Source organism: Bubalus bubalis, chromosome 22 (assembly GCF_019923935.1).
Source record: "Bubalus bubalis isolate 160015118507 breed Murrah chromosome 22, NDDB_SH_1, whole genome shotgun sequence".
Taxonomy (NCBI): Eukaryota; Metazoa; Chordata; class Mammalia; order Artiodactyla; family Bovidae; genus Bubalus; species Bubalus bubalis.
Window position 1 is genome coordinate 37,177,193 of NC_059178.1, and position 12,688 is coordinate 37,189,880.

At 41.5% G+C, this 12,688-nt stretch overlaps 1 protein-coding gene across 2 annotated transcripts in view; it reads right to left on the bottom strand.

Moving 5' to 3' along the window:
• GAREM1 (GRB2 associated regulator of MAPK1 subtype 1) overlaps positions 1-12,688 on the bottom strand; it is a 237,815-nt gene that overhangs the window by 38,814 nt on the left and 186,313 nt on the right. For both annotated transcript variants that reach the window (XM_025273465.3, XM_025273464.3), the window contains exon 3: positions 11,230-11,360. In XM_025273465.3, the coding sequence (XP_025129250.3) occupies positions 11,230-11,360 (131 nt within the window). The remainder of the gene's footprint in view (positions 1-11,229; positions 11,361-12,688) is intronic.

Sequence of the window (12,688 nt, forward strand, 5' to 3'; positions counted from 1 at the left end):
GGCACCCCACTCCAGTACCCTTGCCTGGAAAATCCCATGGATGGAGGAGCCTGGTGGGCTGCAGTCCATGGGATCGCTAGGAGTCGGACACAACTGAGCAACTTCACTTTCACTTTTCACTTTCATGCATTGGAGAAGGAAATGGCAAGCCACTCCAGTGTTCTTGCCTGGAGAATCCCAGGGACAGGGGAGCCTGGTGGGCTGCCGTCTCTGGGGTCGCACAGAGTCGGACACGACTGAAGCGACTTAGCAGCAGCAGCAACATCATTATAGTCATATTTCCAAAGTCACATGAAAACTCTCATCATGTATTCAGATCTTTTATTTCCCTCATGGTATTTAAGTCTGCCTTTGTTATCAATCCCTGAATATTACTCTTCATTTGTGTTGTTAAATATGCTTTGTTGATATTCTGTGTCCAGCAATTTTATTGTAATAGTTTTCCCAGTTCATTTTCTTGGGATTCCTAGGTGATTATATTACTGATTCGTCTTTCCAATTCTAGCTTTCTAAAAGTTTCTACAAAGAGATTTTATTTTTTACCAAACACTGTTTCTGTATACAATAAGATAGTCCCATGTTTATTTTAAATTTTGATGTATGGATTTTATAACAGTATATTTCCAAATATTAAAGTAACCCTGTGCTGTGCTTAGTTGTTCAGTCGTGTCCGACTCTGAGACCCCATGGCCTGTAGCCTGCCAGGTTCCTCTGTTCATGGGGATTCTCCAGACAAGAATACTAGAGTGGGTTGCCATGCCCTCCTCCAGGGGATCTTCCCAACCCAGGGATCAAACCCAGGTCTCCCACATTGCAGGTGGATTCTTTACCAGCTGAGCCACCAGAGAAGCCCCAAAACAACCCTACATGCCTGAAATAATCTCTGTGTGATCATGGTGGACTTAAAAGTATACTGCATGATTCTCCTAAACAGCATTTGATCTATATGTGATGTACTGGGTTGGCCAAAAACTTTGTTTGGGATTTCCACTGCATCTTATGGAAGACACCAATGAACGTTTTGGCCGACCCAATATCGGTCACAGGTGAGATTAGCCTACGGTTCTATTTTATCTTTATCATCAGGCTTACATTAAGCCTGAGATGGATTTTTTTTCTTGTATGTTACCAAAGCATCTTGGGTAAAGTGACTGACATTATTCATATTGCTTAATCAGTAGTGATCATTATGTTCTTAGAGAACTAAGTAGTAAGAATCCTTGTAAATAATTTCTTACCCATTCCAGGTCATCTTTACATAATTTTAACCTTGGGCAAAAGCAGTTTGTCAATTAATAGTAGTGCTATAAAAAAACAGACAGTTCTGTTGTCTCTAGCCAGGAATTATTCTGAAGGAGGCATTATCAGCACATAAATGGCAGAACAGTATTGCCTTTAACAGGAGTTCAGGCTCCAAAGGTTTAAGATCCATTTTTGGGGACTCAAATAAGTTTTATAATTATTTTTTGACAAGAACTCAACTGTGTTTATTTTTGGACTCGGCATTCACGTGGACTTCTCTATACTGGAGTAAGTTTAGGAATTTAAATCAATAACAAATAAATAAAATTTAACTTTTACTTGGAATACTTCAGATTTGTAGGAAAGTTGCAAAGATAGTACAGAGAGTTTTCCTGTATACACTTCACCTAGCTTCTTCTATTAACATCTTATAAAACCATGGCACTTTATCAAACTAAGACATGAACATTGGTATAGTCTATTAACTACATTATAAGCTTTATTTAGATTTCACTGAAGTTTTCAACAAAGGTCCTTTTTCTGTTTCCAGACCAAACCAGGATACCATATTGCACCCAGTTCTCTGTTCTGTGAATTACTTGAACTTGCCTTGTTTCTTTATGATCTTGACAGTTTCCACCTGATTTTACAAATAAAGTTTCATTAGGACACTGCTACGCCCACTTGTTTCTGCACAGTCTGTGGCTGCCTTTACTCTCCACTGGCAATGCTGAGTAGCTGCAACAGAGACTGTATGGCCTGCAAACTCCAAACTATTCACTCTTTGTCCCTTTATAGAAAAAGTCTGCTGACCCCTGGTGATGAATAAATGAACCACAGCAGTACTCTTGCCTGGAAAATCCCATGGACAGAGGAGCCTGGTAGGCTACAGTCCACGGGGTCACAAAGAGTCGGACACGACTGAGCGACTTCACTCAGCCTTAGGAAATTAACTGGTACCATACTATCAATGGTGCAATACTAACAACTAAGCTACAACATGAATTTGAATCCTGTTTACTGTTAAGTAACCTTAGAAAAACTTTTGCCATTTTGCTTTATTTATTAATTATTTTCGGCTGTGCTGGATCTTCACTGTGGTGCTTGGGCTCTCCAGCTGCGGCACTTGGGCTTAGTTATAACGTGGCATGTGGATCTCAGCTTTCCAATCAGGGATTGAACCCAGGTCCCTTGCACTGGAAGGCGAATTCTTAACACTGGACACACTGGACCACCAGGGAAGTCCTGTGTTTTACCTTTCTGAGTCTCAGTTTCCTCATCTGGAAAATGAGAACACCATCGGCTACTTCTCAAGCTTAATTACTGTAGGGAAACAACTTCCCACAGTGGTAAGCTCTCAGTAACTCAACAACTGTTGTTATTACTTTTATTAACAATAATTGGTAACAGTTTTAATTCTTATAATTGTTTCACATTGCCTTTCCCGTCTCTGTATCTTCATGCTGTTTTCTGTTTTCATGCACTACTGCTGCCAGGCCCAAACCACTATCTCCTAGCATTATCATTCCTTCTGTATTAAAGAACTGCTCAAAGTTTTATTGAATGTGTTATCCCGGAATAAAACTTAATGTCAGAATAGGGCCTGAAATATCATTACAGTTACATCCCAAAGGAAGCGAACATATTGAAATGATTCATAATACGCTGTTTTAGGATAAACTGGTCTCCAACAAGCTCAGATGCAGTGCTGTGTACTTCCTTTTTATTGGAACTTGGTAAAATAAAAACTTGGCAGTCCATCCATTTGGATCAGGTTGGAGACAGGGATGTTGAGAGAAAGGGTTGTCATGAGATTTGAGACACACACACACACACACACACGTTCGCTCATACAACAAACTGTTTCCAGAGGACAGACAGGGAGCCAACAGTGCTTCTCAAACATGAAGGACTAAGAAGAAGAAACATCTCTTTCTAGCTTCTAGAGTCAGTAACTTTGGTACTATTTTTCCTTATTTACCTTTATAAACATACACCTTCCAGGATGAAAAAAATCATAGATCTGGTGAGTACCGCACACCAAATGAAACTGAAAGAGAAGAATGTCCACATGCTTTGTGAGACAGAATTCACACAGATTAAACAGATCAAAACCGTCTGCAATAAATGTCACGCTCCGGGTGCACGCAACAGTTTTGTCTACAGATTCCTGTATGTCTCTACTTCTAAAGGAAGTTACTCCTACTGCCATACATAAAAATGCATAACATATGTGCACACAATCTGTGATTCCAAGCTTCCAACTCTGATGTCACCGTTCACACTGGCAATTAGCTCTGCGAGCATTAGCAGACTAGCATACTGACCGATCTTGTGGTCACTGTCAGTGACAAAGGATGGAGCTCATAAATAAGTGTTTTTCCTTTGGCAGCTGAGCCAAACAATCTCCTCTGGTTTCTACAGATGTGATTTATTTGCATAATTTCTTTAAGATTTTTTTTTTTTAAATAGCAAAAGAAACAGTGTGTTCTGTCTTAAGTGCTTGGGTATGCTTGCCTGGTTAACATTTCCAGTTTCAATGTTTCCTGAGAGGAAGTCATTCAAAGTGTGTTATCTAAACAACTCTAATAGGTCTAATCCAGGAAACTATCAGGGTTTTACTGTTCATAACACCATTCAGAGTTAATACCCCAGGGTCAAGCAACATTTAAAAACACTGACGTAAAATTTTACACACACACATACACTCTCTCACACTCTCTCTCTCTCCCCCACCCCTCTCCGCTCTTCTGTCTCTCTGGCTTTGTCAACAGGCAACTTTTTCCCTAAGAACAGTTCTTTTAGAGACTGACATGGAATAGACGTTAAAGTCGCAACTCTTGAAAAAAAAAAAAAAATCAGGATTGATCCGACTGATATTTGGTTAGACAATATTTGATCAATATTAGATCTTTTCCTCCCCAAACTTCAGTTTTTATAACTCTTTTCTATGGGAAAATGGCAGAAAACGGGAAGCAAAGGGCATCAAGAGTTAAGACAAATGTCAATCCTGAGCGTTTTATTTTTTTAAACAGGAAATAGGGCAAGGATGACAAGTACAATGGCCATGATTTAATTTGTAGTGGCGCAAAGGAAGGCTTGCCAACCGGTAGTTTTTCAGAGGAGGTCTCGAAACCACAGATGACAAAAAAAGCACTGGGCTGTCTTCAAACACTGAAATAATCAGCCTCACCATTGTATCCAATTTTATCGTTCTGAATGACTCTTGAAAATAAATGACATCTGACTCATGGTAAGGAAAAGATGCGATTTTTTAAAACTGGAAATTACAAATAAAAATTGGCCACCTCTAAATTCATTCACTCTTCATTTTTAAAATTTGTTCTTACATCTGACAAAATTCAGGCTGCATAGTAATTGATAATTTCTGATCTCTCTGAAACGTAGCCAAAAAAAAGGCAGTGAAATAAAGGCCTCTGAGTAGCCAAAAAAGATATGACATGAGGGCTTATGGAAAAGCCTTTAAGGACCTTAATTTAGAGTACTTCCTCCTATCTAACTAAACTCTACCCAACTTGGTTACCAGTTTCCAACCCACTGCAGAACAGAAGTAGTAATCGAAACGAAACTCGGACTCTTAAAGCAGGTATTCTAACAAACATAAGAGGCAACAATTTAAACGAGACCATAAAACACCTAATTCTTAGGGTATGGGGTTCTTTCCATTTAAAGGTAAAACTATACCGACCCAGAGATGAGAATGAGTTTAAATTTTGTTCAAGTACTTCTCTTTCGGATGATAGAAAGTGCAATCCATTTTAAGAAACTCAAAGAAAATTACAGTCATTTTGCACAGGATTTTTGTTATAATTCAGTTACCCCCAGAACTGGCTACTCTAAAATTAATCATGCTCCAAAGGTTCTAGAAGAGGTAGGAAATGCCAGAGCAAATGAGCCTTATCCATTAAAAAAAAAAAAAATCACAGGGGGAAAACACCTGTCTGACATCATTAAAAACATACAAAACGAGAAGGATTCCTTTTCTGAATGGTCAAGACAGAAACTAGGACTGGGATAGTAAACTAGGAATGATGCGACCACCATGACTGATCTATGCTTTTAATATAATAAAACAAAACAACCAAAAAACTCAGAACTCAGTTCCACTATTTTGTATTACTTTACAGGATGACTGTAGGATGGCCCATGTACCCAGAGTAAAGTCTAGCCATAAACTGTTTTGCCTTTTAAAAGACAAACACAGGACTTCCCTGGTGGTCCAGTGGTTAAGAATCCGCCTGCCAAGGTAGAGGGGCAGGGGTTTGATCCCTGGTCTGGGAAGATCTCACACGCTGAGGAGCCACCAAGCCCGTGTGCCACAACAAAGACCCACTGCAGCCAAAATTCAATAAATAAATTTGTTTTAAAAAGTAAAGATAAACATGATCGGAGAGATGGCAGGGAGTAAAATAATTACGACAAGGGTTAGAATCAAGAGCAGCCCAAACCCTCTTCATGAGTGTATTTTCAAGGCCTTGTCTGTAGTGTGTTCTAAGACGAGTAGAGGAAGTAATATGACATATGTTTAATTTGTTAGCTATCTTACATATGGAAACAAAATACGCTCTAACCGGCTGGCAGAGCAGGAAGATATTTCTTCAGCGCTTTTTCAGATGGAAACTTTAAAAAGGGGAACGAATATATTAAGATAAAAGGCACACAGACTGCCTCAAGTCAATGGCTTGGGGGGAAAGCTGGCTGATTCTCAGTTAGTTAAAAGCCTTGGAAAACATCCAAGGTTCAGCATCAAGTTGCAGGAATCATATTAAACTTTAGAACTCTTGCTTATTGATTCAATGACGCATTCTGGCCCCTTCCTTGTATCTTCACCGTTGCTTCAAGCAACAGGGCAAGAACCCACCTTGTTTCTCCATGAATACTGGTTGATACTTAACAAAAAAAAAAAGCTGGGTTAATACGTTACAGTAGCATTTTTGAAGGGGTTCATTTGGACTCATGCTATCTAATTAGAAACTGCATCCGGTGCTGACAGAAAACATCAGGTGAACTAGTAGGATTTATTTTTGAAATGCTGGCACTATGCTCAGGAATGAAGGAAGGTCTTACAAATTGGCAGATGTAACATTCACAAAAGTTGCCAAATCCTGTGTGTCAGATCATCAACATTTCAGATACAAAAGGCAGAAGGATTTGGCTAGGCAATAATTATTGAATACATCTATTTACATTTTTTTTTTAAGAAAATGAATTTATCATGCAAACTATTGTGTCTATGTGAAAGGATCTTCTCATCATTGTCATGGGCCTTATCTCAGATCCACAGACAGAATTCGAGGGAGTTAAAAAAGACGACTGGATTGAATTAGGGGACCAGGCTTTGCGGTTTTGTATGAATCAATGAAGTCAGCTGACATCTGTTTCTCAGTTTTCCTATTTATTAAAAGAAGGAGTGGGATGGGGCAATGTGTAAGGGCCTTTCCAGATCTAACATTTGATGGTTATCTGAGTCTATAAATTTCCTAGTCCTGCTGGATTATTTATAATGGTATATCACTTTATTCTTGGTCATGTTTCTTAGCACTGAGAAACCTAGCTGCCACTCAAGTTCTCCAAACTTTAAATGATTTTATTTTCCCTATTAAAAAAAAAAGATGATCCTGGGGCTTCCCTGGTGGCTCAGTAGTTGAGAATCCACCTGCTAGTGCAGGAGACACCCTTTCAATTCCTGGTCCGCGAAGATCCCACATGTTGCAGAAAAACTAAGCCTGCGTGCTGCAGCTACGGAACCTGTGCTCTGAAACCTGGGAGCTGCAAGCGGAGCGCACTGCCGCAGCTCCTGAAGCCCGCGCCCCGAGCCAGTCGCAATGAGAAGCTCCAACTACAGAGTGGCCCTTGCGTGCCGCAACTAGAGAAAAGCCCACACAGCAATGAGGACCCAGCATGGCCAAAAATAACCGAATAATAAAAAAAAGACAAGACACTGAAACCCGTGCCAGAAACAGATGCCAAACCCAGTTCTCAGGAGCCGATACCCAGGTGACAGGACTGTCAGCGGAGCTCTGACCCAGCCCACAGGAAATGGGTTTTTACGAGGTCTGTGTAGACTTAAGTGGTGACTATGTTCCATACTGGATCGAAACGTCCCAGTTCCTGAGTTGGGGCACATTGCCCAGCGGAGACAATGCAAACTTATTATTCTGCCTCCAGGGAAATCTATGCTGGAATGGCTGAGATCTAGGACTTCACTAACTGGAATGAAAAGCGCAACGTTACAGCATCCAGGTTAGCGCGTTCGGGTACCCTCAGACTGGAGAGGAGTCGTCTGGAAAGCTTCTGGGCGACAGTACCGAAGTCAAGATGCCTCTTGCCCAGTTAAGGAGAGCTGCAAGCTACCCACTGCTAAGTCCAAGGCTGCCCTTTCTTCTCGCTGTCTCTGCAAATGTCACAGAAAAGATGGAACTTACAAGATTTAGCTTTAGTCTTATTTTGATGGGAGAAAATACATGCGTGGGGGAATTTCTTACTATTACTGGGCTGGGTTTGCAAGGCTGGGAGACATTTTAAATAATTCACCAGGTACTGGCATGTGTGTTCTGACATAAGAAGGCTCCAAAAAAGTATTTGAGGTGAAAGGGTATTCAGAAACAACAACAACATATGTACTGTATTTTCAATATTCAGTCACAGGGTATAAAGTATTAAATAAAGGGTAAGTGAAATCATCTGTGTTAGGAAATTTTTTTTTTAGATGTGAAACTTCCCTTAGTTGGATTTTATGTTTCGAATCAGGGGTTGGCAAACTTTTTCTTACAGGGCCAGTGAGTAGTCATTTCAGGCTTGTGGGCCATATGGTCTCTGTTGCAACTACTGGACTCAACTGTTATATTGCTGAAGCAGCCACAGACAAGAGGAAGTGCAGGGGGATGGCTGTGTTCTAATAAAACTTTATTTACAAAACAGGTGTCTTGCCCTAAGACTGTAGGTAGCCAGCCCCTACACGAGACACTTGCAAAGCATGTGTGCTTTAATGCGTTGCTTCATTTAATTCTCATGACAAATCTATGAGGTGGGGAGTTGTTGCTGTTCCTCAGTCACTCCGTCATGTACAACGCTTTGCTACCCCATGGACTGCAGCACCCCAGGATCCTCTGTCCTTCACTATCTGCCTGAGCTTGCTCAAACTCATGTCCATTGAGTTGGTGATGCCATTCAACCATGTCCTTTGTCGTCCCTTTTTCCCCCTGCCTTCTATCTTTCACAGCATCAGGGTCTTCCAATCAGGTGGTCAAAGTATTGAAGCTTCAGCATCAGTCCTTCCAATGAATATTTAGGACTGATTTCCTTTAGGATGGACTGGTTGGATCTCCTTGCAGTCCAAGGGACTCTCAGAGTCTTCTCCAACACCACAAAAAGCCTTCTTTATGGTCCAACTCTCACATCCATACATGACTACTGGAAAAACCATAGCTTTGACTACATGGACCTTTGTTGGCAAAGTAACGTCTCTGCTTTATAAAGCAGAGTAAAATATACTGTCTAGGTTTGCTGTAGCTTTTCTTCCAAGGAGCAAGCATCTTTTAATTTTATGGCTGCAGTCACCACTTGCCATGATTTTGGAGCCCAAGAAAATAAAGTCTGTCACTGTTTCCATTGTTTCCCCACTATTTGCGATGAAGTGATGGGACCGAATGTCATGATCTTAGTTTTTTGAATGTTGAGTTTTAAGCCAGCTTTTTCACTCTCTCCTTTCACTTTCATCAAAAGGCTCTTTAGTTCCTCTTCGCTTTCTGCCATAAGGGTGGTATCATCTGCATATCTGAAGTTATTGATATTTCTCCAAGCAATCTTGATTCCAGCTCGTGTTTCAACCAGCTCAGCATTTCTCCTGATGGCACAGAATTTAAATAAGCATGGTGACAATATACAGCCCTGATGCACTCCTTTCGCAATTTTGAATCGGTCCATTGTTCCATGTCTGGTTCTAACTGTTGCTTCTTGACCTGCATGCAGGTGTCTCAGGTAAGGTGGTCTGGTGTTCCCATCTCTTTAAGAATTTTCCACAGTTTGTTGTGATCTGCACAGTCAAAAGCTTTAGCGTAGTCAATGAAGCAGAAGCAGATGTTTTTCTGGAATTCTCTTGCTTTTTCCATGATCCATTGGATGTTGGCAATTTGATCTCTGGTTCCTCTGCCTTTTCTAAATTCAGCTTGTACATCTGGAAGTTCTCGGTTCATATACTGTTGAAGCCTAGCTTGGAGGATTTTGGGCATGACCTTGCTAGCATGTGAAATGAGTGCAACTGTGTGGTAGTTTGAACACTGCCTTTCTTTGGGATTGGAAAGAAAACTGACATTTTTCCAGTACGTGGCCACTGCTGAGTTTTCCAAATTTGCTGGCATATTGAGTGCAGCACTTAGACAGCATCATCTTTTAGGATTTGAAATAGCTCAACTGGAATTCCATCACCTCCACTAACTTTGTTTGCAGTGATGCTTCCTAAGGCCCACTTGACTTTGCACTCCAGGATGTCTGGCTCTAGGTGAGTGATCTCACCATCGTGGTTATCTGGGTCATGAAGATCTTTTTTTGTGTAGTTCTTCTATGTATTCTTGCCACTTCTTCTTAATGTCTTCTGTTTCTGTTAGGTCCATACTGTCTCTTCTTTATTGTGTTCATCTTTGCATGAAATGTTCCCTTGGGATTTCCCATATTTTGCCCATTTTGCAGGTGATGGCACTGGGGTCCTATGACCTGTCCGTGGTCACAGTCAGTGTCTGGACCTCAATTCTGAATCCAGAGCCTGAGCTATACTACCTGGTCTGATGTGCCCTTTAGATCATGACACCTTGTTTAAAGAGAGAAGTAGGGCTGAAAACTGTTGGTGCAGCTATTTTTCTTATTAAAGCATAGCGGAATGAGGCTTCAGTTTGGAATGACCAATTCAGAGATAAGACATCTTCTGACTTTGAAAGTAAACATGAGAATAGAGACAGTTGATGAAAAAACTAAAGGAGGTAATTTAAAAAAATGCCTATCACAGTTAAAAACAAGTAGGCAGGAAAATGGGTAAACAAAAACAAGATTCTCACCATGGAAACCAAAAGCTGGATGTTATTAATAGAGAGAAAAAGTGGCGAATGAGGCAGGTGACTGCTGTTCTAAAAACACTGAATGCCATTAGCTTAGGAGGGATTGGAGGAAACAGACAAAATGATCGGCAAGAGGCTACCTGCCCACATATTCTTTCATTTTCTTGACCTACTCATCTGCCATTTTCTGTTCCCCCTACGTCGGCTGCCGACTCATAAAGGCACATTCAGATTTGAAGAGACAGCTACTCCTGTCGTTTCCTATGTTACTGCCTCAAATTTAATCCCAAGCATTCTACATTCTATCGCTGCTCCTAGTCTGCACCTTGCTTTCTTAACCCACACTGGAAGTCTCTTAACTTTGTCAGGATCTCCAAGATCCCATTTATTGTATTCATACTTCCGGAGAAAGCAATGGCACCCCACTCCAGTACCCTTGCCTGGAAAATCCCATGGACGGAGGAGCCTGGTGGGCTGCAGTCCATGGGGTCGCTAGGAGTTGGACACGACTGAGCGACTTCACTTTCACTTTTCACTTTCATGCATTGGAGAAGGAAATGGCAACCCACTCCAGTGTTCTTGCCTGGAGAATTCCAGGAAAGGGGGAGCCTGGTGGGCTGCTGTCTATGGGGTCACACAGAGTTGGACACGACTGAAGCGACTTAGCAGCAGCAGCAACAGTTATTCTAGCCAAAGATAATGCTAACTAAGTGTAGTAACGGAGAGGGGGCGGGATGGGTGGTCAGCTCAGCTACAGCACAGTTTTTGTGAGACCAGTTTTAGCCACTGGCACCAACCCACGAGGAAGCTGGAACGCCCATAGGAAGAGGCACAGATGAGCACTTAGCTGTGCACGCGAAGACCTAAAAGCCAAAGGGGGTTAGCAATGATAAATATTTGGTTCTTTCAGAGCTACCTTCACGTTGAATGTTATTTCCTCCATGACGTACACGCGTTCAGGAAATGCTTTGGCCACCTCCTCCACGCTGTTGAAATATTGCACTGGCTCCTTTATATCTCGGTCTTGTTCCAGCAACTTGAATTGCCCTAAAATACATGATGAACAGAGAGCTGTGAGAAGCTTACGCTGGACAGCTGTCACCGTGGCGACAGCACCCCCTCCCCTTGCTCCCACTCTTCTCCGTCAGAGGCTTCCGAGCATTACATTAAAAAAAGAAAGCCACTGTGGCAGAAGGTTTTCTCTGAACTAGGATATATTTAAAAATTAGCTTAAAAATGAAAGCAAACGTGTCGTTTCTTTCTTTTTATTTTTTTGCTTACATTCAGGGTTTATTCCCAGAAGATCAATATCAAATTGGACGAATGCTTGCTTAGAGTGTAAACACGATGTGAAAACTCAGTGTGTCATAAATGGTTGCGCATGTGGCTAGTGCTAGTGGTCCTGCTGTTATTTAGGTGTAATGATGCCCCCACACATTATATTCTAAAACCAAGGTTGAGTGGCCTGGGGGAACTGATTTTTTTAAATTAGTGTTTTTAAAATGTGCAGGTGGAATAAAAGAATCTCAGGCTTAGTCGTGTCTTGGGCTTTCCTGGTGGCTCAGAGGTTAAAGTGTCTGCCTGCAATGTGGGAGACCCGACTTCGATCCCTGGGTCGGGAAGATCCCCTGGAGAAGCCCCTTAGTTTTCACCGATGCCCTTGGTTTCAAGAATACGTGGGTGATATTGGGGGCTCAGAAGCTCCTATAATTGGCGGTGTGGTTGCGGTACATGGCCTGAGCCCGAAGGGGCTGGCGTTGGGGGGAGACCCTTCCAGTGAGTAAGGCACTTGGCGTCTGGAGCAGCAGGTGGCTTCCTTTTCACTACCGTCTGTGAAATTCACGAGTGCAGACATACTACCACAGTAGCCGTAGTTCGGGTGATTTTTGAAGAACTTTGAACACATTCCTAAAAATGTCAAGGATCTACTATGCTGCTTGTACATTTCCAGCATTTGTGACATGAGCGGCTGTCAACTTAGAATAAAAGACCGTATACAATCAAGCCCACGACACCGTGTTTCTCAGTGGTCATTTTCTGAATGCTGTTTATAACACTTGAGAAACTGGAAAAGGAATTAAAAACTCTTATGAGGCAGAGTTCTCTGCATGCATCCATAGGTCAACAGGTAGAAACAGGGACACTTTCATACTGACCATTCATATTCTCAACATATTTTTTAACACAGCATCTATTAGGTGGAGGTATTATTTTAGATGCTGAGATAAATCAATCAAGAGACTATATAAAAATGTCCTCTTGAGGCTTTACATTGTAGTGGGAGACAGAGGATAGATACAATAAATCAATGGAGTATATAATATGTTAGAAGGTGAGTAATGAGTTTATGTGCTCAGTTGTCTCTGACTCTGCAA